Below are 25,795 nucleotides of genomic sequence, written 5' to 3' on the forward strand. Positions count from 1 at the left end.
TTGCAAAGCGGCTGTCCTGTGTCCTCGATAGCCTTACGAACTCCATCTTTAAGGTCTTGTATCGATGCTGGACTGTTGGCGTAGACCTTATCTTTCACGTGGCCCCAAAGGAAAAAGTCGCAAGGTGTTAAATCACAAGATGTCGGTGGCCAATTGTGATCACCTCTTCGAGAGATAACACGGTCCGAAAATTTTTCCCGTAAAACTTCGATGGTTTCGTTGCTTGTGTGGCACGTAGCGCCGTCTTGTTGGAAGTAAACGTTGTCCAAATCAATACCATCCCATTCCGGTCATAAAAAATCATTAATCATCTCTCGATAGCTCAATCCATTCACCGTAACTGTTGCTCCAGCCTCATTTTCGAAAAAGTAAGGTCCAATGACATCGCCAGACCATAAACCGCACCAGTCACGCGTTGAGGATGGAGAGGATTTTCAACAATAACTCTTTAACGTTTTCCGAGCCCCCGATTCGACAATTTTGTTTATTGACGTAACCACCAAGGTGGAAATGGGCCTCATCAGTTAAGATGATTTTTCGATGAAATTCCGGATCATTTTCATGCACTTCAAGGACCCAATCAGCAAAGACACGACGTTGTTGATGATCGGCCGGCTTGAGTTCTTGTGTTAACTGAACTTTATAGGCCTTAAGACCCAAGTCTTTATGCAAAATACGGTGTAATGACGTTTGTAGAATGGATAATTCCAAAGAACGACGAGAAATGGACAAAGCTGGGTTTTCTTCCAACATTTTGGGCTACAGCAGCAATATTCTCAGTTGTTCTTGAGCGACGTGCACGGGTTTTATTCTTCACATCACTAACTTGTCCCAACAGCTCAAATTTTTCCACCAATTTCTGTATTGCGGTCCGAGAAGGTGCTTCACGTCGACCCAAAAATGTTTTAGTTTTACGAACCGTCTCTGCCAAACTTTCACCATTTTTATAGTGAATTTTAATAATTTCAATGCATTGTTGAAGCGTGTATCGTTCCATTTTCATTAATGGCGAGTTTCTACTTGTCAAATGTCAAAAAATGACAACTTCAAAAGTTACATTTACCGAAATAGCGAGCTGTTCAAAATAACATCTCTTATTGGAAAACCCTTTATTTCAACTGGCATAAATCATATCCAAAAATGGTGATAAGCTTGAAGTCGTTCTTGAAACTAGATCCACATTAGTGCCTGAAGTGGAAATATGTGAAAAATTAAAAAATATCTATGGTTATAATGCACCTGCTCCATGGTCGTCGGTTGTTTTTATATACAGTCGTTCAGGTTACTTGGAAGTTTTTAATTCATGATTTAATTGAATTCACACTAGGATATACGATCAAATAGACGTCGAATAGTGACGTAAGAATCATTGTTTTTACACATAAAACGCGCTTTGTTCTCCCGTGGGGTGACTTATTTTACAAAAAACAAAGAATCGCACGAGAGCAGCCCTGAACCCTTTCCCGCACGATTTCTACGCTAGACCAGTCCAAAAATATTTATGTAGTAACTTCGAAGACTGTATAAAAGTTAATATTTGAAAGATTGTCTTCATGCAGATCTGAATTTAACGTCGCAATTATTACTGGAGGCGAATGGGCTATGGCTATGATGCTCAAACAAAAATTCGCAGTTCTTGATGGAAAATCAACGAATCATCTCGTCTTAATACTTCCATCGAAGTTGAACATCAAAGCAACATATTTTGAGCCGTCTAAATGATCCGTAAACCTGATACGTGATTCGTACTATCTAACCAAATAATTACTTTACTAATAACACCCTCCCTACCTACCTAACCTAACGACCCCTGTTTTTATAGGTGCAATTAATTAAACCCAGGCCATCGTCTGCAAGCATTCTGATACTCTGAACGTAAGGGTTCTACCGTCAAAATTTTGGACGGCCGATCTTAACGATACTCTGGTCAGAGTACGGAGGAGAATCTGTCTAATCAACGCATTCGGATGCACCCATCCTCTTACGTCTACTGCCCCTTACCCAACTATCTCCTCAAAAGGCTCTTGTCTTGCGAGCAATCGGGTACTGCCAATACAAGTACCAACTTAGCCTCAACAACATCGTTTATATCGATATTGACGTAGCATCCATTCTGAAACGCCTGAATGACCTACAAACCCGATAACACCATTGAAAGAAACAGTTCCTTTGACAAAAACGCCCTTCACTTTTCTCAAAACCCAAGAGGAAACTATCCTAGCCCTTCATCGGGAGCTAACGTCGGCCTTCGAAGATCTTAAAAACTTCCTTGTCTTCCTTGAAAATTCCACCATCTCCAATAGGTGGAACCCTTATCTAAATTCCATTTTGTCAATCGTCGACGTTACAACTTTTCGGCGGTTTTCCTGTAACCTGGTGAACCAGCCAGATGGCCGACGATAGGGAATAATACAGCTGCAGCTTAAAATCTCTGAAAAGCTGTTTGTTCCGTCAAGACTTTTTTTAATTTTTTCATTTTAGTCCATACCACAGTACCCTCTTAAATGCACTACAGTTCCAGCCCCGCAGAGGACCTTTTTTCCCTATATCACAGCCAAACCTAAATTATTTCCCACCCCACATGAGTAATCTCTCCTTCCTTCCCCACTCACACACAATCCAACGAATCTCTCTCTCTCTCTCTCATCAACATAAGTTTATTCCACATCCGTTTTCCTCACCAGATTTAATACCATGCGACTTCTGGCTTTTCCAGAAAATAAAAAATAGCTACCAGAAATGCTTTCATTGGTAAATTCAAATAATTCACCGTATTTTAGATCACATCTCATATATATAGATAGATTAATTAGAATATATTCTTTTCATTAGCAATAAAGTTTTTTAAATTAAGATCGTAATTTAAAAAGTATTTCTAAATTATTCCCCATTTGGCAACATCGATTGTTCATTATCATGCGTTCGTTTTTTTTACCTGACAGACTTTATCGAGTGTACAGGGTCCTTCACGACGAGCTGAATCGATATGTATATGGAAAAGTACTGAGTCTAGTGTTCTGAAAATTTGCTTGCAAGGATTTTCCGAAATGCTCGTTTCAGCTAAAACTGAAACTTCCAGTTATACCGGAAGTGGACCCAAACTTCGTTATTTTAAGCGAAATGCTAAGGTTTTTATTAATTTTTTTTTTATTTCACATTAGTCAGGTCTAATATTTTTGGGATTTGGACAAATAACACATACAGCTTTCAATATCTGTGAAAACCTTGAGAATAATTTATATAAGGTGTTCAGAAAATGGTGCTAATTTCGCTATCTAAAAACTTCGAAAACTTAATTTTTTCAAATGGCAACCCCCATTTTTCCATTTACCATTGGATTCTACGCTTTAAATTATGGGGACTTCGTTAGTAAATTCATATATCTCAAATTAACAGTTTTGGTAGAAACTTGAAAGAACTGAAATATATTTTTTTTAGTGGAGGGCTGCATGCGTCCAAAAATTTCGAAAATGTGAAATAACTAAAAAAAAGTGGAAAAGGCATATATACACATTCAGAATACTAGTCCCAGTACTTTCCCATACGCATATCGATTCAGTTCGTCGTAAAGGACCCTGTATAGTTGGAGAAAATAACTGTGTTTAAAATGGTGGATATTTCTCCGGATGACAATTTCACGGCTCTGATTCTACCGGAAACGTACCTCTACCATAATGTTTTAGGTTATAATAATGAGATTTAGTTTTGTAGAATAAATTTGCCATGTCTATCGTGATTCTGAGAATTAGAAGTCAACCAACCGCAAGATTTTCGGTATATTGGTTGTAAATTTGTTATATATCGAGTGGTTTTTCAAAGAATGGATATGATAAGAATAAATTTCATCTAAATTTACTACGCGGAAGACTACTAATTTTTTTTCAAAGCAGAACCATTTGTGATTTGGTAGGCCAAGAGCCGGGTTTTTTTGTACGTACGGGAACAGGTATTTTTGAATATGTTCAAGGGTGTCCCCTGAATGTAAATCCAAGTGGTCGTCTTGGGGGGGCAAGTTAAATTAAATATCTTGCTGTAATATTTGCTATCTTTTTTATTTGAAACTTTTCTTTTTTTGTATAATGCATAGGTTTCCAATGAAATTTATAGAAAATTTTATGTTTTACAATTCAGTAACACCATTTTTAATTTATCATTGAGCATTAACTAAACATTTAGCAAAAACTATATTGAAAAAAGTTTGGAGCGCTATAATTAAAAACCTAAGCATTATACAAAAAAAAGTTTCGAATAAAAACAATTGCAAATATTATTATCTACAATAATGATCTTAACAATTTTTGTCGTACGATGCGCGGTTCGCGAGATATTTAATAAAACATGTTTTTCAAGATGGCGGCTGAAGTGACGTCCACTTGGATTTACATTCAGGGGACACCCCTGAACATATTCAAAAAAATACCTGTACGTTTTTTTCAGAACCTACTTTTTTGGTTGGGGCTCTTGGACTATAGTGCAAGACAACGGGCAAAAAATTACATGCAATTCCATGCACGTTCAAAATATTGCAAATTAGTAAAAGTAAACAAATTCTTAACCTCATTTTTTGTTCGATATTTTGTAGACGGATTGAAAATTAGAATAACAAAAGTAAGTAAGGAAATGAAAAAGTGGTCAGTGAATCGCTATCAATAATTATTATATTTGGTGCTGTTTTACTTTTGGAGCCTGATGGACAGGTTGGCTGGCAAGAAATATTGCATCTTGTATTGCATTGCATGTTGTCTTGCAACATGTCAAGCGGCCTTAATAAAACTTATTCTCTAATCCAAAACTGGTACATTCATTTCAAATATTATTACAAAATATTGGACTGTTATAACCATAAGCTGTATAGTACAATAGACAAAGGTTTGGACTAGTCTAAAGCCCTGTCTATTAAATCGCATAGCCGTATCGTAAGATCTATAAGCACCTATTCGCCAATAAAGTTTAGAAAATTTGTTTTATTTCAATTCCAAGAATCTCTTCCCCATAAATTTCACCGAAAATACGATTTTAGGTTTTTCCACGTAGTAAGGATGTCCAAGTTGGGTATTCTTATCAGTTCAGTATAGTTGCAGACTTACAAGATGCAGTGTGCAATCTATTGGGAATTTTGGTGTGAAAATTAAAATTTAGAACGTCTTTTAACAGTTAATGGACACAGATTAATATTTAATGTAAAAGTGTTAATGACACAGTGGAATTAGTTAGTAAAGAGAAATGGGGCGTAATCACGTAAACCCAAAAGAATTTCCGATAGTAGACAAAGCTCTTGCCACGGTTCGAGATGATGAGGATTATCCTGAAATGAGTCGAATCACATTTTGGAAACTTTTGAAAGAAATAGTTTTCTCTGGAAGAATCATTCCAGAAGTCTATTTAATTATCTAAAATAAATGAGAAGACCAAGACGAAATGAATTTTATTTAGATGGAACATGGATCAACGAGGGACATATGCCAAATATTTCAAATAATTTGTCTATTGGCTTGAATCCACCAACAGTAAATGGTTTTAAACTGATAATACGATGTAATGCTCTCCAGTTTTATAGTTTTCTACAGAGAATATGGAAAAGTTAATACATTCCGTAGATCTTTTTTGGCTACAACGATGGTCCTAGAAGTACCTGCCCCAACATAGAAAACATAAAATTTTTGAAAAATTTATGAAACATATATTCATTTTTCGACATAATTAACTCTATATACAAGCTTCTAAAAATAGCCATCAACTGCCGACAATATCTTTTTATTGTTGGAAAAACCACCGAGCCATTTTTTCATGTCTGGGGAAAAAATAATCCGAGAGGGATGAAGCTGGCTGATAGGGTGCATCAGATAGCAATTAAAAGTTTAATTCATTAATTTTGGCCGTTGCAATAACGGATGTGTGAGCTGGTGCATTGTATTGATGAAACCACACTTCCTTCTTAACCAAATGTGGTCGTTTTTGCTTGGTTTCTTCCCTCAAACGATGCAATAAGTTCGCATGATACTCGACTTTTTCAAAATAGTCAATAAACTCTCACATCCAAAAAAAAAGACGGCATGACCTTGCCTGCAGATGGAACGTTCTTTGCTTTGTTCGGAGTCAGTTCTCCCTTTTCATCCCATTCTTTTGATTGTTCTTTTGTTTTTGGTGTGAAGGGATTGACCTACGTTTGATCCATGGTCATGGAACGGCGCTTTATTTCTGTTTGCCATTGCCAAACACTCGATGGAAAAATCTTGTCTGTTTTTCTTCAATATTTCAATGTTTTTGTTCAATAGTGAGCAAATGCGGCACTCATCTTTCTCATGTCCAAATTTTCAGTTAATATGGGATGTACCGCACTTTTCGAAACACCTACTATGTCTTGTAACTCGCTCGCTTTCAGTCGACGATCATCCAGTATCGATTTGTGGATTTTCTTCAACATTTCTTGGAGTCATCACCTCATTTGGTCGACCACTGCGATGCTCATCTTCGATGGACGTAAGGTCTCGTTTAAACTCTTCCACACAATATTTTCTGTTGATAACGAAGCAGTCTCACCCAGATTAGATTCTAGCTCAGCACTTTTTTTAATGTTTACAAATTCATTGAAAACGTTCACTGTCAAACGAATACTAAACAACGTGGCGTCTCCAAACTTGAAACTTAAATTGTATAGACTGTGTACTTTTTAATAGAGCGATATTTTTCTAGTAACTACCGCCATCTCTAGGTCAGCCCAGGTACTTCTAGGACCAAGAGTATCTTTACCTGTCTCAACTCCTGTAGATTATCCCAGTAACTGATTTTTACACTATCTACTTCTTGAGTTTCCTTTATTGTTCTGTAGCCATAAGGGCTTCAGGTATTATTTATCGCGAATGTTAGTAATATTCAATGAAATTAGTAAAACAGCTTTCTATTCAAATAATAAATAACATACCTTGAACTACTTAAATATGTTTCTAACCACATCTGCATGTATCAAATCGATATTTCAGATGCAAAAATTTGCACACATCTACCCACAACCATATAAAGTATTCATAAATCATTTATTACTATGTAGGTTTTTGAATTGTGTAACCTGTTTCATGAAAATTCTATTCAGTTCATCTGCAATACGCATTTTTAAACTTTTCAGTGTTTCAAGATCGATCAAAGGATAACGCAATCCTTGAAAACCTTACAAACGATCAACACATCGTAAAATAAGTACATACGAGTCATTCCATATAAAACCGTGTGAAAATAAAATATTTTAGATTTTGATGCAACTGTGAAAAACTCTCCTTTCATTCAAATAAAGATTTTTAAAAATCGATATTATCAAGCTTCTTCAACTTTTGCTGTAAAATTTTTCTAATGGAAGATATCTATATGATAAAGAAGGAATTCACCAGTGGGAAAATGTAAATGAAGATAACTGGACTTTGATTAATAGCAGTGTGCTTAAAATTAGTGTTTTTCAGTTATTTTTCTTGAATTTCAGTCGACTATAGCCTCTTAACTGTTGAGAATTAAAAACTCATGCTCCGCGAGAATTAAGTATACATATTGTAAGATATTCGTATTTCTTCACTCTTTCTATTCGTGAGGTGAATTAATAAACACTGTCTCTTACGTTCTTAATTTAATTACACACTTAACTTATAATAATTTACTTATAAATATCACTTAAATAACTATTTATTTAAAACCAACTAACTGCGTTTACACAAATCATTTATGTACCTATATAAAATTCTTCAAAGTTCTAAAACAAAAAGAAACAAAATGAAATAAATAAATAGTTTTTACTAGAAATTATTTAGAAGAAATACTGTAAATGAACCGCCTGCTACTAAAAAAATTATATACAAATAAACATTAAACGAGTTGCGCCATTTATCAAAAATGTGAAAGACGTTACCGAAAAGCGCCGCGCGAATTCGCCGAATTTTTAAAATTCCATAGTAACTGCACTGGGCCGGTCTTCACCACGTACTGATGATGGGGTGGATTGCCGCAAATTAATATGTGAACCCCGTTTCCTGGAATATCTCCTCTAACATGTCCCTAACGACTCGCCAATCCAACTGGTTACTCTCTATCTTGGTCATAGCCAGTTTCTTCACGTTGGCTTCCAGCACAAGGTCGTAGAGGCTTTGAAACTATTCCCACGCATCGCGGTAGGTGGATGGATCTTACCAGGAAAAAGATGTACCGCGAATCGTGTTTGATTTTCAGTGTTTTGCCGGGGACTGGGATCGGCTCTTCAAGTTTCTCTTATTGACCAAACTTCTTCCGGAAGACGGTGATTAATCCTCGTGCGTTCTTGATACGAGCAGGGATGTTGCAGACCAGCGAATAATTTTCTGTTGTAGTTCTGTAGTAGTATTTAGCTTTGCTGGTACCTCCGTACGTACTCATAAATTCTTCGAAGGCACTAAAGATGAAAATAACAAAACAAGTGATATAGTCGTTTAAATTTGAAGGTAAGAACAGTAGATTCTGTGAGTATTAGAGTTTCATTTCGCAGTCAACACGTTCGTTTCATAACCTGAAAATTCACTGTTACTATTCAGTGAGGGATCGTCCGAACTAATTATCTTCATTTATACTTAAACATCGGAGGAACATTAATCAACAACTTAAGATTCACCGATGATACTGGTTGAAAGATCTTCAAATCCTATTAGAGAGAATCTACTGAGAATGTGAAAATGTGAACTAATTATAAATATTGAAAAAATTAGATTCATGGTTATAAGAAAAAACCAAAATATTAATATCAACCCTATTCTCACACTGAATGGGAAACAAATAGAATGGGTGCAAAAATATATGGATCTTGGTTCAGTCATGGATGGATCCAGACGAAGAAATCAAGATGAGAATTGAAATGTAAACGCCGATAAAGAAACGGTTAGAAAAATTCTACACATGACAAAAGTCTGTGCGAACTTGGTGTCAAAAAATCTTGCGTCAACGGGTCTGCTTAGATTTCCTTGTTTCTCTGGTTTGAAAGGGACCCGATTTGAGTCGATGGAAGCGGTAAAGCAAAAAAACGACAGAGCTTCTAAAAAACCTCACCAAAGAAGACTTCCAGCACTGCTTCGATCAATGAAAAAAACGCATGGAAAGGTGTTTGGCAAGGGGAGGGGAGTATATTGAAGGGGAGCATTCGAATGCAGAATAATTTTTATAATAAAACCCCTTTTTCTTAACCAGTCTCGTTATTTAATAGCCAGACCTCGTAGATATCTTCTAATAGAAAAATTTTACAGCAAAAGTTGATAGAGCATGAAAATATCGATTTTTAAAAGTAAAAATCAAGCTCGTGCGATAGGGATACGTGTGCGTCTTTTACTCTTCAGTATATATTGAGAAGAAGTCTTTGCCAGAGTGTTAGATGAAGCAAGAGAAGGTGTTAAAATCAATGGAAACATTCTTAATAATATAAGGAACGCTGATGACACGGTCTTAATTACCGACGTGAACAGGATCTCCAAGCACTCTTAGATCGCATAAAAATTTTAAAAGATTATGGTCTTAACATCAACATCAAAAAGACCAAAACCATGATTATCTCCAAAACATCCAACCATCCTCCCATGTATACCAACGAAAATGTCGAGAATTTTAAATATCTGGGTTATTGGATAAAATATAGAACCAGATATAGAAATCAGCTCATGCATCGAGCAAGCAAGAAATGTCTTTCTAAAAATGTGACAACTGTTTACATCCCGAGGACTTGACCTTAAGGTGTGTACAGCACCTTATTATACGGAACAGAGGCTTGGACCTTTAAGGTGAAGTCACTAAGGCGCTAAGACAGTTTCGAAATGTAAATCTTTCGGAGGATGCTCAGAATTCGCTGGCCCGCTCATATCAGTAACGCAAAGAATAGGCACCGACAAGGAACTTATAGAATTAATAAAAACTCGAAAAACCTCGTATTTGGGACACATATATAGAAATGACAAATACAGACTTTTGCTTTTGCTTCTGATCGAAGGGAAAATCGAGGGAAAACGTGGTCCTGGCAGACGACAAGGCACTCAAAGAAGAAGAAGGGACCATAGAGAAGAGTTTCTCAAAGTTAAAACAAAATCTAAAGAGTCGGCTTTGCTACTTAGACGATTTTAGATGGAATAACTCATACCTTAGAAGGTGAAAATTCAAATTAAACGAAATTGAGGTAATTTCTTCTGGTCAGTAAAACTGTTTGAATATCAGAGTCTTCGGTTAGAGGAAAGTCTGTTAAAGAAGTTTATGGTGGGCTATAATAATGATTAAAAAAACATTATAGAGCCTGAAATACTACGTAGATTTCGGAAATTGGTTCTAAACCCTCATTTATAACATATTATCGCGATGTGTTGTTATTAGAGATTTATTGTTTATCATTAACGTGATAAGATAACCGTTTTATCATCCAGTGCAATACTACTTATAATATAAAATCCTTATTTATAAATATATATAAAAATATATGTGTATGGTGTATATGGCTCAGTTTTATTCTGTTATATGTTCACGTTTTGTGGATCGCAAGAGTTAAGTGACAATCTTTTATATTTAGTGTTTGTTATAGTGAAAAAATACTGTTTAAACGATGATTTTTTCTGACAAGTCACTTAGTTGGCATATTTATTATCTAACACATACTGTCCTCTTCTAATATCAAAAAAAACTCACTCTGATGACGGCGTTATTGAAATTTTCGATATCTGAAGATGTACTCCAAGGTAACGGAGCCTCCTTGGTATTACCACATTTTTGACTATTAACTTTCTGTACGTCACAAACTGTTTTAATGATGTCCCATACTATCGCAAAATGTCTCCTTCCATTTAACCTTTATTTAAACTCTCTCGCAAAAATTGTTACCTTGGGGCACACCATTTTTATCGTAAATAACACTGCAACGGCGGCGTCGTAAAATGAGGCGGCCCATAGACTCTACAATAACATTGTACAATATATTTTATTCTACAATAAGATTAAAAGGCGCTTAGAATCCAAACGATGAATTAAATTGCACAATAAGCGAACTGTTGCTCAATGTTTTGGTGTTTAGTCGAAGAATCGTGTTGATGCCGTGTACATTGTGCGTAAAGCAACTTGACCGGACAAGATTAAGCTGGTGCTTTAGTTGTGTTGCTTGTGGCTAAACGTAAATGTAAAGGAACATGTCGGGGTCGGAAGATTGGTACAAGAAATGCACTCAGGAAAATCTTTTAAAAGATTTGATGATATCTGAGGATGCAGATTTCAAAAATTTTGTACGACTGAACTTTTCATTAGAATACCACGTAGGTTGGTATATGTCGTCTGTACTAGATCCGGATTTCATCTTCTGGAGATGTTTCTTAAGCTCTTTCCGGTAGTTAGTTCTCAAAGTATTGAATCGCTTGCGCGTGGAAACATCTCTTTGTATTTAGACAACTTTTTTTTATCACGGTCATGATATTCCTTACTCTTGACATTCCACAAAGATGGCAATTCTCTGTACAATTGGATACTTTAGGCGATAAAGTCTTTTTTTCTTAACTTTTTCATTCTCTTTTTTCGCCATTATGCACGCGTGCGTGTACTCCTCGTCAAGACTAAACACAGACTAAAAAATATTGCGCATTACTGACCCTACACAATGCAATGGAAAAATATGGTAGAATAAAAATTAAACTCCCTCAAACTTTTGTGCGATCTAATATTAACCCTAAACGGTCAATTCGTGATATTGCGTAATAAAATTGATTGTCTAGGGGCCGCATAAAAATTGAAAGAAATTCGAATATCGTATTTAAAGTGCCATTTAATTTTGTATATTTTATTTTGCTTTTTTTTTAAATTCTCAAATATCTCCTCTAGTGATAGACCTGAAATACTGAAAATAATTTCCACGTGTTTTTCGGGGCCACTTTCGTTATAATTTGTTTTCCCTGTAGTTCTAATTTAATCTATTCCTGAGTTGTGGTCGTCGGCCGTTCTCAGTTGCCCACGGTACATAATTTAACCAAGTTACGAAATATTTTTTGTAATTAAAAAAAAACAAGGTTATAAATTTACGGGTTCGTTTGTGTTGTAATAGCTTTAAGTACACGTGCCATTATGCCGTCTCTAATTCAATTATTCATGTATTACCAAAAACATTGCTGGTCACGGGTGAGAAATTTTTGAAACTATTCAAATGTGGCAACATAGGCCGGGTGATGTTATTGAAATAACTGTTTTTCTACAATCTATTGGGTGTTCAAATAACAGAGTTGTTGTGGCATAAACTCGGAGGTATAGATTTCATCCATGTCTTCCTAAGTGACGTATACTAAATTTAAATTCGTATTGGTCGAAATTATTGGATTTTTCAATTGTAAAGTTGCATGAAAAAAATTGACGTCACTCCTAATACTAATTCACCTTAGCACTCATAATCTTACTTACTTTCTTTTAAAATGACATCATCTCATCGTATTTTATATAAAATCGTAAATGATCAGTTGAGGTTTTAATAAGTCCAAATATTTTTTTAATAATAAATTAAACAGCAATGACCTCGGCTATAAAACCTCATTTACACACTATGTAATTACTCAATATCAACAACAGATGATGCAGTTGAAGGCGGACTTATTGAGCAAACTAAAAATTATAGGTACACCAATAAATTGCAAATTGGAGGGAGAATGTTTTCCCAATCGTTCTTCTTGTTTAAAAGTTTTAGGGCAGTATTTTGGATAATACAAAATGACCTGATAGCTAACCCACATTCACAAATCACTCTAAAAATTTGATCCCTATAGTCTATTTTTATAAATGACAGAGTATTAAAATAATAAAGCATTCGTAATCCATAGGTGTATGTATCCCTTCTTTTAGAAGAAAGTTAAATTATTTTTTCAAGTTATACCTTGAGTATTTTTGTACGAAATAACATTTTTGTAAAGTATTATGAATATACGAAGGTTACTCAAATTTTGAGATAGCAAAATAAAAACAAATACTTATAATTGGATGTGGGTATCAACTTTAAAACAAATATCGGAAAAATTTTAGTTAATTTCCGCGCTAGTCTGACAAAAAAATGTCTGTTTAACTGTGGCCTGTAATTCTTGGTTTAAACTAGGGTTTAATTTTATCTCCAGTTTTACCCTAGGTTGTAAAGTTGGTCCTTGTTAGAGTGAAGTTGCAGTGGATTTGTGTGAGGAAATTTACGCTAGTAGATTTGAAATTAGTTAGTAATAACTCTATTTGACCTGTAGAAGTTTTCGAATAGAAATTTGTATTTAGTCATTTATAGTTGTCAGCAGGTCAAACAAAATGAAATTATGGAAATTTTTATATCAAAATTCTGCTTCAACTTCAGCTCTAGAAATATATTTAAACCTCAACATATTACAGTATTATAATGTTTACGTATTGAAATCGTTGCCAAAAAATTGTTTCTATTAACTTTCTACGATACTACATAAATCAGAGGAATAGTTTTTGACTAATAGACAGCTTGTATGTTTAAACATTTTTGTGTGTGCTTGACAGTTCGACTAAGAATAATTTTATTGTTTAAAAATTAAAAAAATATGTATAAGTTTCACAATCTAATCATAAAAAAAGTTATTAAAATCCAATACAGCGTTGTTCAAATTTTCAATTTGCTTTCTTAGATATTCTACACTGTGACGGGTTTCATTCAAGATTAAGTTTAAAATCACATTTTTGTTCAATTTGTATTCTTATCGCATCTATTTTTTTAAAGAATTTTTAAACAAACTCGATATACGAGGCGTGGATATTAAGTAACGAGTAACTCTTTCGCATGTGATGTCAACCATGTCTGTAGACAAACCAGTGTAGCCGTTCCCTTCGTTTCGCTGTTTTTTTTGTTTTAAGCAAATATTTATGTGAAATTTCATATGAAACTGCAACTGACACCTGCTCGAGAAGATGTTGAAGATGATTCACGTCAAAAACAGAAGAAAATAAAACAAAAAGTCGGTAATCTGATTGGATCTGTCCGTGTAACAGGCCAATCGGCTTGTTACGTTTTTCTTCAAACATTTTGAATTTCAGTATTTCAAATTTCAAATAAAATAACATTCAGAATATTATTATATAGATAACTTGTAGCTTTGATTGAAAAAAGCATCTTCTCGTTAACATCTATGCTTTTACTTTTACTGCTTTTCTTTTCTATTTTCCATTTAGTCCATCAATACTCTTGTTGCTAATCACCACAATCTTGTTGGTTTGGCTTCTTTTATTCGTAAACTGGTAAGTATACAAAAAAAATTAATAGGATAGAGGATGTAACACGCTATTCGGCTTGTTATGTTTTTCTTCGAACATGTTGTTCACGTATTATGGCACAGTAGTCACTTTGGATTTACTTATTTCAACTTTCGACTTTTTGAAGAAATTAATTTGTTATCGATCTCCCACTCTAATCAAGGAATTAACTAAAACCTCGGAATGTATTCTAAATCGTCCTCTATCTATTTTATCTATTTACACTTCAAGCAAAAGTAAATTTTAATAAATCTGTGGTAATTTTATCCTTCATATTCGCAGTTCTACAGCTGCCAGGTTGGGAGTTTCCACATCAATTACCAGACTACAAACTCAACCTCAACTCTAACATCTGGGAATCCAGTTGAAAGCTGCAACTATCCATTTTCACCCCATCTTGGTACCTGTTTTTATATACTTTAACTTTACACTTCATTTATGTTAATAAATATTTTTTTTTCAAAGTTATGAATTAAGTTATTTAACTCGCGTAACCAATAGATCTGAGTTTGATTCCTATTCCCAGTCGTCTGAATTATTTTTACGTTACCTTAAATTAGTCACTAAGTGGATCTTCGGTTTTCTTTATTTTCCATTTCCCCATTAATCTTACACTTTCAAAATGGTGATATCGAAATTTATGATGTTGATGGTAGCATCTCTTATATTTAACTCTGAAACTGCGCGCTTACGTAGTTCTCCCATTAGCTCTATCTCTCTTACTCTTATATAAATGATGAAAAACTATTTTATGAATCCTGGCGAATGTTATCAGGATAATCTGATGTTCTTATAGGATTATTGCATTGTCGTTTGTCTATGAAAAGTGCGGAAAGTTGTTATTAAATATGATCATTCAAAATAGGGCAAAATCGAGACCAAAAACTCAGTTACTAATATACAGGTGGAACTAATAAAAGCGTGTTACAAAATTTTTATTGGTGATTCTTATAGTCTGTATTTCACGTTTTATGTTGACCATTATCGAAAATGAATGTGAATAACCTTTTATGGAAATGCAACGCTTTTAATTATGTGTTTAGAATATCATCAATGCTAGCAAAAATAAAATTTGCATAAGCAAACATCAAACAGCAGTTTGTGCTTACTACTGCTAGCCATATGTATTTCGTAATAATTGTTATAATATAATTAGGAAGTGAGTATACAGTTTCGAATTCGGTAATATTTTTAACCGTTGTTTATAAATGGATTTCTAGGTCACTATTAATATCAAAATTATTAACGGCAGAAATATTCTAAAAATGCGAATAGCTACTCATCCGATTTAATTTTGCTGTTTCATTTCCTTCAATTAATAAATAATGAGTATTATCATCGATTGAAATGAACGTACCGGGTGTCCCAATAAAAGTTTCTATAGAATAAGTGTGGGGGTGACTTGGGCTAATAATAATTAGGTTTCGGTGAATAACTACCCTGTGATTAGAAGATACGACTATTTTATTAATTTTGATGTTTTCTTACCTTTTTTTTCATTATTTTTTCTTCTTTTGTTGAATTTATTTCATAAAAAATATTCCCACTCTGGCTTATCTCGACTACGACGTGTTTATCAGACAACCGTTTTGAACCAATGGACGAGTATATCGCTACAGACGAAACAAAAATAATTTCTGATATTTTCATAGTTTTTGTTTATAACCTGAACAAATAAACCTCGAACTTAATTTGTAAAAGTTTATTGACATTAAGTAAAATTGGAATTATAGTACTAAACTTTTCAGTTTTATTATTTAGAAAGTACTCTTTTGAAGAATGACCGTTATAATTTATTTATATTGGCTTAGGTGTGGTATCCTGTCTGTTGTATTACCTGGGGTTAACGAAATTTAATTTTTAACACATAAAATTTCTGTTTTTAATCTGTATAAAACTTTATGACATCGTAAATAAGTAAATTGAGACTTGACACGTTTGCAAAAAATTTTATGCGCTGGTCATTGATAAGTCTCAGCAAGCTTTACACAAGTTTAAACTTGCTACTTCAATCCATTTCATCCTAGTAGAACTTCAACGACCAGTTATTCAAGTTTTTGAAAAATGTTTCAAAGTTTCGAGCTTTTATCTAAAAAAAGAGAAACAGGTTGTTTACGGTGACTTGTGTTTCAACAATTAAAAATTGATTGTTTAGCTAGAGAGAGAATCATTAGAAAATGACCCACGTGAGGTCTTAAAATGGCGACTACTCCACGAAACACTAAATTAGTGCTCTAGGTGACCTGGTGGTGAAATTATGTTCTTTCACTAGGATCTGATATCCAAAAGAGATTCCATAGAGTAGCATTGGAAAGAAGAGTCCGTGTAAAAAAAGCGAAGGTCACGAAAAACGCCAAAAAAGTTATGCCTACAATATTTTGGTAATGCGAGTGTATCATTTGCATTGACTTTGAGAAATCAAATACAAATATTACAAAAATTTTCGTAGGAAAATTTTATACCCTCTCTCCACAGACTGTAATTTGGTTTCGCAGTAAACGTGTTTCACCCACGTCTCATCACACCATAACTGTTGTAGGTGGCCAAAAACGCTCATTTTTACAGTGGTGATACCCATTATTTAAATTTGTGGTACCCCAATTCATGTGTGTAATTTTAAATTGAAAATGGGCATCCTAGAAATACCCCTATTGTAATGGGTGAACGCCGACTGAGAAACCGCCAAAAGATACCCGATCAACGCGGAAACGTGTTTTACTTTCTGAGTAGTTCTCGTATAAAGAAGAAGCGAATGGTGAATATTTCGAAAAGCAATTTCGAATTTGTTCATTTCTGTTTAAATTTTTGTGAAAACTTAGAAAGCAATCTCGTGATGTCATCAATTTTCTCATCAGTGATTACTTATTAATCTGATTATTGCCAAAGCGTGTTTTTAAATTTTTTTCAACTATAATTTATTATTTAATTGAAAACATGCACTATCGTCAGCGTGTTATACCGTGTACTTATGCCTTAAGGGTGGCGATTAATACAGAATTTTTTACAATTGAACAAATATCGCAGTTTATAATATGGGAAAATATGTTTTCTAGTTCCACACTATTTCGTTTCTTTTTTCACCAAGTTATCGTTCTTCGTTTTATCTCATCTCTATTCTTTCAACTAAGTACCCAGAGTAACGCTTGTGTCAGAGGGTGACATCACGACGAATCCATTTTAAGAGGAGTCATAATAAAATTGTTTGAAAGACGTAAGCAATGATGTTTAATGAAACGTAGATGTGTGGATAAATTATTGTTTCGTTTATATTCTTATTATTGTCTTTTATCAAACTTCATATCGCTAACGTTATTTAGTGAGACGACTTTTCATTTAACCTGCAAAACTGTTTTATTCTAAATTTTACCCCAGAACAACAAGAACTAAATGAAAACCCTACAATAATGTTGATGTTTCCTACCAACCATCCCTGGTAATTTTTTTAATAACATTTTTTGTTAATAATATTTTTACTTTCATTTAAGTAGCAATTATAATTTAGCAAAACTTGTTTTAACCAGTATATAATTTATGTAAGATATATTAAAATGCGCCAAAGAAAGTAACACGTTTTTTGTTTCAATGAAATCTCGACTCTGGTTGAGTCACTTCATCTTCCCACTTATCATGAGACCCAGTTAGCAGATTTTTAATACTTAACCACCTATTCATGCAATTTTGCGTTTATAACAATACATCTGCCAGCAAAAAATATGAGTTAGTAGTGGAAAAATTGATATTTTAGTTGTTTGATTGGTTAGAATTTCACGAAAATAAGTTGGTTCTCATGTGTACAAGAATTCGAAAGGTTGGTGGTGGTGCTACATACATATTTGTGTGATAATTTTCAAGGTTGTTGGTAGATTCATCATATATGGCAGACAATTCAGGTTTTAATCATTTTTTACTATCGAAAGACAATTTGTGATATATTTTATGTACTCCTATACTTTACTTATTTTTTTAAATATGCTAACATTTAAATGATATTCATTATTTGGACAACAACTATTGCCGATTTATCGTTTCAAATTTGTGCTTTTTGGAAGAAAAATCTGTGAAAATGTCCGGTAGTGAAAGTGATATCGAGAAATTAACTCCACCAAATAGTATACCCCACGTCACAAGAGCCACAAATAATTTATTGTTAGAAAAATTTTATGGTTTGGAAAGACAAAAATAAGTCAGAAAACATGGTTTATTTTTGTTTATTTTTATGAGTTTATCTAAAACCCTTAAGTCTATGGGGACTTTAATCAATTTTAAAATCTACACTGTCAAACAAAAAGTGAACATATCCTAAATTACATGTCTTACCTAGAAGAAAATCTGAAATATATGTGCGTAAAAAAGCAAAAACGTTTTCTACAATTTAAATAATTTAGTTTATTGGAAAAGCTTCTGATGGTTTTCTATTAAAAACTATAAGATTTGGTTATTTGCCTGTGAGATAGATAACCAACAACACGTCCACTTCGTTTTTTTTATTCGCGTTTGACAGAAATAAACTTTACCTTTGACTGTCGAACGAACGGGAGCACTTTCAAACCGGAATCAGTTAGTAGATTCCGTAGCCCAATTAAAACGGGAATTATCCCGCCATTCCTGATGGGAACCAATTAAAATTTGTTACCCATATATCAAGTTATTATACTCCATTAACGTATAGTCTCGGATTACCTCGGATTTTTGACTTATATTAATGTGAAGAATCAACTACTCACTCTTCGTTAAGATTTATGTAAACTGACCGTCCCCAACGTCTTACTTAAGTGAACGAATATGTCCCTTAGACATTTGAAGTTCCAATAATTTATCAAATTACTTACCTTTATTTTTGTATTGATGTAACTTACGCATAGTTTGTCTTAATAGTCTTGATATCCAAGTGCAATAGTGAGATTATTTAAACCACTTTATTTATTTATATCTTATATATTAAAAAAATTGATGATTTCCATTCCGAGTCCGTTCAGGCGTTCTACCCAACCGATTAGCTTAATTTTTTTTTTTTCAATGAAAGGTATTGATGCACAGATCAGCCATCAACCATCGAATTTCATCTAATTTTCACCATTCTCAAGTTACACTCAAATGCGATTTCCCCTTTTCATTACTTATGGGAGTTTTTCACATACACACGTTCTATCCTCAATATCTCAGGTTCTATTCAAGATAGAGACTTCGTTTTGATTTAAGAACACTCACTGAAACATCCTCTTTCTTTTGAGTTTGAACAGTTGAAATCGGTTGAGTTGGAGAGGAGCTAGGCGCGAACATTCAATGTGGAGTTATGGATTTTTGTAGGTTTTTGGCAATTTTTCTACATTCAAAGATCTATATCTCAGGTTCTAATATAGGTACAGAGTTCGTTTTGGTTTAAGAACACTCGCTGAAACACCTTTCTTTTGAGTTTTTGAACACTTAAATCGGTTGAGTTGGAGAGGAGCTAGGCGCGGACATTCAATGTGGAGTTATGGATTTTTGTAGGTTTTTGGCAATTTTTCTACATTCAAAGATCTATATCTCAGGTTCTAATATAGCTACAGAGTCCGTTCTTTTCTATTATAATGATTTCTGATAGTAAAATGCTAGTTTTATGTTAATAAATAGTTTTTTCAAAGTTGTGATTTAAGTTATCTAACTTAACTAAAATATTAATTTTAACCGGATTTCAACGGCTTCGAGTTATTTAAAACGAAAGGACTCCTAGTGGTTAACGAAGCTGTGTTGAAGAGTGTTGGAGAACTGTATAAAATTTTAGCTCATTATTCATTAAAACCCCATTTAAAAAATATTTTGAGGTAACTTGTACAGTCCTAACTTCTTCTCATAGAAGCTCTCTTACTTGGCGATCCTTATCACCAGATCGGACAGCTCCAGATGTTAAATATTTATATTGCAAAGTTAGTAATATTAATTTAATGTAAATATAATGAATAATGGAATATATTTTTGGTATTGAGGAACTTTTAGAAAGCATGGCTGCAGAAATTGGAACTTGCCAATAAAAATGATCTTGAATCAACACTCTTGTGAGAATAATGAGAACCACAGAGATGAAAATACTGCGAACCATCAAGGGAGTCACCCTCAGGGACTAAATAAGGATTGATGACATAAGAGAAGAACTGGGCGTACAGGATGTGGTGAGACGGGTCAGGGCACGAAAAAGATTCTGGAGGAATCACGTATAAAGAATGCCAGAAGACAGATGGGCTAAAACTCAAAGACCGAACACACGCAGACCTATAGACAGACCACCAAAGAGGTGGTACGAGAGCTGGAATTCAGGAAGATCCAGGAAAGAGGGCCAATCGTACAGGATTGAACAGGACCTGGCCCTATTGAAAGAGAAAGAAGAAGAAGACGAAGACTCTTGATAATAGTGATACAAAAACGAAAACAATATGAAAATTCATCGATAAGGGAAAACATTATGAAATCTGCAAGAAGGATATGAATCTTCGTCCAAAAATTTTTTTATAAATTACGAAAAATGTACCAAACAAAACGTAGGAATAAACAAATTTGAAAAAAAAGCAAAAAGAAATTGTTGCTTACTTAAAACCCAACCAAATCCCAATTTAAACACCAAACGCTGCGGTGGATGGAAATCCACGACAGTTGCCGTAAGCTACATTGACCAATAATTCCAAAATAAAATCAAATTTTGAATTGGATTGAGTACAGTTAAACAAATAATGTAATAAACATTACCCCATCAACATCGACAATATCATCCACCAATACCGTGACAAATTTGGCCAAACCTCCGCAAGTGTCTTCAATATCTGAATAATTCAAATAATTTATATAAATCAAAATAATTATAAAAAAAAATTACATAAATAATTCTCTAATTATAACTCACAATTTCATTATAAGTTGAATTAAGTTTAGATACGAAGTGATTGTTTTTCATTATTATTATTATTATTATTATTATTGGTCGTAGAAAAAATAGTGTTCTCAACTCGCATTTAGTAGCTTTTAAGACACTCGTATTAATTACAACAATCGCCAAGGTTCGTGTGGTAATGCGTATCTTAAATGCTTATAGCATAATATACAAATTTTTTTATATTTGAATAATGCAAAAATTTTTAATTAAGAATATTATCAACAAAAAAATATTTTCAAATCTGGCCGCGTATTTGCGATATTTTATTGTCCATCTAAATCTAAATAACATTTATCCGAGTTCTGAATAGATTTTTTTTTATTTGTAGACCTTGGATTACGATCGAGATGGGTTGACTAAAATGAAAAAGGCCATAAAGGCCATACACACTTCAGGAAATTGTAAGTAGCTGTGTATTATTGATTATATTATTCCCAGACACATAATTATAAAGAAACGCGGCAAGGTTTTAAAAAGGTTTCTTTTTTTATTGCTTTTTCGAGAAAAATGATTTCGAGGTCGTTATGTGATTTTACGACAGCTTGTATTGTGTCGAATTTCTCAGCATGCTCTACCAAGGACGTAGACCGTGTATTTTGCAATTTATTCAATTATTTTCCAAGAAAAAATAAACATTCAACGTGATACAAACAGTAAAAAGTGATACAGTTAAAAATTGTTTACAGAAAATTTTTAGATCATTACAATACGTTAAGCCCTGTATATATTTGAAAATACGATACATTATATATGCTTATATGCAGAAATATTTTAACTTTCCAGATTTGTACATGACTATTTATAAATCATGATTTTTTGATTTGTTTATTATTTAATTTCGCTTATTATTTTTTTAATTGCAAGGGGAAAACACAAAATGTCCTCACATCTAAAATTGATGAAAATACTTAAAACTGAAGTATTTATTTGTAGCCTCTAGTGAACTAGAGTCTAATTTTACAATACCTTGTTAATTTAGTAGCTTAGAAAGCTTTCTGGAAAATTTTCTGGTTCAAAATTTTCCGGAAAACCCACATTTCTATCGGTGACATATCTTTGCAGTTCATTGGATGAACTATCAACTTGTGGCGTGACGTAAATATTAATTTGGAACACTCATGATTAGTTGACATATTTACACTATGACTTTCTACAATTTATTCTATATACAGGTTGACCCAAATAAGCCACAGAGAAAGGCGTATAGGCGAGCCCAAAATATAATGATTTCAGGCTATTTACGTGTACACCAAGTTGCATCCCTTATGACTTATAGGGCCTCCAAGTAGTGTGAAAAAAAATTAACATTTGAAAATTTTTTTTTAATAATTTGAAAGAAAATTCTCATTTAGCTAACAAATGGATATGTTTTTATGAAGAAAACTGCAGAAAAGGCTTAGTAGAAGAGGTTTTCTAATCGCATGATTCCTTACAGAGAAAAATTTTCCAATTTTGTATTTTAATTTGTCAATTTTCAAATCAACTAACTGATAAAAAAAACTTCTGGGAAATTTTAGGTTAAATCATCCCTAATTAACTCCCAGAATCATTCGATCGCTACTTACCATTATTTAATACCCTTAACAGTCTTATACAGAGTACCAAATATTTTATTTTCAAATTAAAGGGTTGCAAATAAATCAATTTTTTTCGACATTTTAGACCATACTTTGAGGAAACTAGGTATAGAGGTAAATTTCCTCAACAACATATTTTGAACTCCCGGTTCTTACGCGGGACACCCTGTATTATACTTTTTTGTTTTGTATAAACTACTTTTTCAGTTTTTTTACAGTTTTGTATTAACAGCTTTCATAAACCGGGCGCTCTTGCTGTGTGGAGAATCGTTTTGTTTTGAAGACGGTCCTGTTCTTTCCTTCAATAAAACGAAACATCGTGATTAACTACTTCGAACTTCAGTTCATTTAATTGAGATAACAATTAAATTTTTTTCAAGTTTAATATCGTGAAATAATGTTTAGACGCCACCATTAATTGGTATAGTTCAATATAGTATATATAGTATAGCTCAATATAAATCCATAATTAAACGGTAATTTCATTTCTCGTCTTTATATCAAATTTCATTGTATTAAAAAAATTGAATGTACCAAAAGAAGCGTGAGAGAATTTTTTTTATATTGTTCATTCTTTAGAAATAAGTTGTTTTCTACATCTGAGGAATGTTGAGAAATACTTGAATTTCGTCGCCAACAGAATGAATCCGAATTTCTAGCACACACGAAATGTCCGATTCCCTTGAAATTTTACACATTTACGAGGATTGCTATTTAAGTTTTGAGATAGTTGTATTGTTTTTCAAAATATTCTTCATTAAGATCAATATACCTTTGTATGCGTTTGAACTAATTTTAGAAGCATTTTTTTCCATTCCCATTGAGGTACCTTCAAAACATGTGATTTGAACTTCAAGTGTCAAAAAATGTTAACCTCGCAATTTATTTTTGATCTGCGGGAATAGGAAGAAGTCATTGGGTGTCAAACAAGGACTATACTACGGATGATCCATCAATTCGATGTTTTGACTGTTCAAAAACATTTTTGTTGGAACTGATGTGTGAGAACTCGCATAGTCATGATGGGGTATGACACTTCTGGAAAATAAATGCTGGTGTACCATTCAGAAAAGCTCTATTAGAGACATATTCAGTTATTCCGAAAAAAAAAATAGACAACCATTTGTTTCCAAGTGCTTCGTGCGCGAACAAATTTTGTTGGATTTATGTCATCTTGAAAGACCCCTACATTCAATTCTTTTTCAGTTTCGGGTTCATATGTAGAGATTTGTGGAATGTCACGATCCTATAGACGTCCTCCGAAGCACCGCCATTGAATTTTTTCGTCGCACCAATCGACACGAACTTTTTTTGAGCGATTGTCAAATTATGCGGATCCAACGCGAACAAATTATTTTGACAGCCAGATGCCCATGCAATATTGAATTTATTTGAGTAGAACTAATGCCCAAATATGCCTAAATGCGACCGCGATTCAATTCGATGGTTCGAGATGGTGCTCAATCACCAAAAGTCGATCTGCGCACTGCTGTTGGTTTAATCCACGTTGAAAGTTTCGAAAGCTCTCGATTGACAAAAAGTTTTGAGTACGTTCACCTTTAAATCTGTCAAACTTCATGATGGTAATATCAGATATGACCATGGAGGGTAGAGGTAAGGAGAATTGTCTTGTATGGGGGATTAGTTGAGTATACGAAGTTATATATTTTATGTACAATTTTTGAAATGGATTTGTATATTAATAGTTTCTTTGAAATAAACTTGTGGTCAAAAATAACGTATCACCCCGATTTATGAAAATATTTTTTTGTTTAATAAATTCAAATTAATATTGCTATTATTTAAATTCTTTTCAATAATTTTGTCGCAATAATAAGAAATATGTAGTAATTTTAAGTGATTTTTAATGAGTAAAAAAATAAAAACCAAAATTTTCTTAAAGATAAAATTTGCATTCTAAACAATAATGTTCCTTTTTTTAAAACGCCAGTAGCGTGTATTTCCGCCTCTGGATGTAATTCTCCTGGGCACGCTTTCAATTAGGTGCTGTTTCACTTCTTGAGGTATGTTCTTCCATTTCTCTAATGCCGCTTGCTCAAGCTCATTTAAATTTTGAGGAGATGGATTTCGACGACGAATGCGGCGTTTTAAAATGTCCTACACGCTCGATAGGATTCATATCTGTACTTCTTGGTGGCCAGTCCAGACTATGAATTCCTACTTCGTTAAGGTAATTCAGAACATCTGCCGCAACGTGTAGTCCACCATTATCATGCATTAAACGAAAATCATCACCAATAAATGGCCCAAATGGAACGACGTGATTTTCAAGAATGTCAGTTATGTATCTTGCTGTGTTAAGGGCAGGTTTAGGAAGAGAGACTAATTCTGTGTGGGAATCAGAACAAATTCCTCTCCAAAACATGATAGGAATGGCTCTCTGGGATACAAGACTGTCCAAATATTTCTCCTCGCCGTCTTCAAATTTGATTACGTCCAACTGGAACTCATAGACTGACTCTTGACTCATTAATAAATAAAACTTGGCACCAATTTTCTAAATGGTGCCTTGCAAATCTTAGTCTAGCAACACGATGCTACCTGGTTAGCAAAAGTGCCTGGAGATTTCTTCTGCTGTATAGAAGGTGTCGTTTTATTGATCTATCAGAGATATTTACATTTCGGACTTCTCGGAAAAGGCTGTTGAGCTCGACACTTGTCATTGACCGATTTCTTAATGAATTTAATTGCAAAAATCGGTCATCTCGAGGAGTTAAAACTGAAGGACGTCCTTGTCCAGGCCTCACGAAATCTTTGCATCAATCTACCAATGGTTGTGTGGTGTACGCCAAACAGATTTGCCACTTCACGATAACTTTGTCACTGTCCAACTAACTTGGCTATTCTTTCAGCTTCGCGTTCATTTAACTGCCAACATTTTTTGTTGTTTGTTTGTGTAGTTTCGACTTTAACACACTTTGATTGACTTAAATTACTGCTGTTCACAAGTTTTTGTTGAAATAAAGGGTGGTGCGTTATTTATGGCCACGAGTGTAATTATGACTTTCAGAAAAGAATTCTAATAGTGTGTGGCGCTCTT

The 25,795-nt window shown here is 33.7% G+C and overlaps 1 protein-coding gene across 6 annotated transcripts in view; it reads left to right on the plus strand.

Moving 5' to 3' along the window:
- The window catches only part of LOC130450632 (arfGAP with SH3 domain, ANK repeat and PH domain-containing protein), a 61,196-nt gene that overhangs the window by 4,454 nt on the left and 30,947 nt on the right, over positions 1–25,795 (plus strand). For all 6 annotated transcript variants that reach the window (XM_056789132.1, XM_056789133.1, XM_056789135.1 and 3 more), the window contains exon 2: positions 21,486–21,558. In XM_056789132.1, coding sequence (XP_056645110.1) covers positions 21,486–21,558 — 73 coding nt within the window. The remainder of the gene's footprint in view (positions 1–21,485; positions 21,559–25,795) is intronic.

The sequence above is a fragment of the Diorhabda sublineata genome, chromosome X (genome assembly GCF_026230105.1).
Source record: "Diorhabda sublineata isolate icDioSubl1.1 chromosome X, icDioSubl1.1, whole genome shotgun sequence".
Taxonomy (NCBI): domain Eukaryota; kingdom Metazoa; phylum Arthropoda; class Insecta; order Coleoptera; family Chrysomelidae; genus Diorhabda; species Diorhabda sublineata.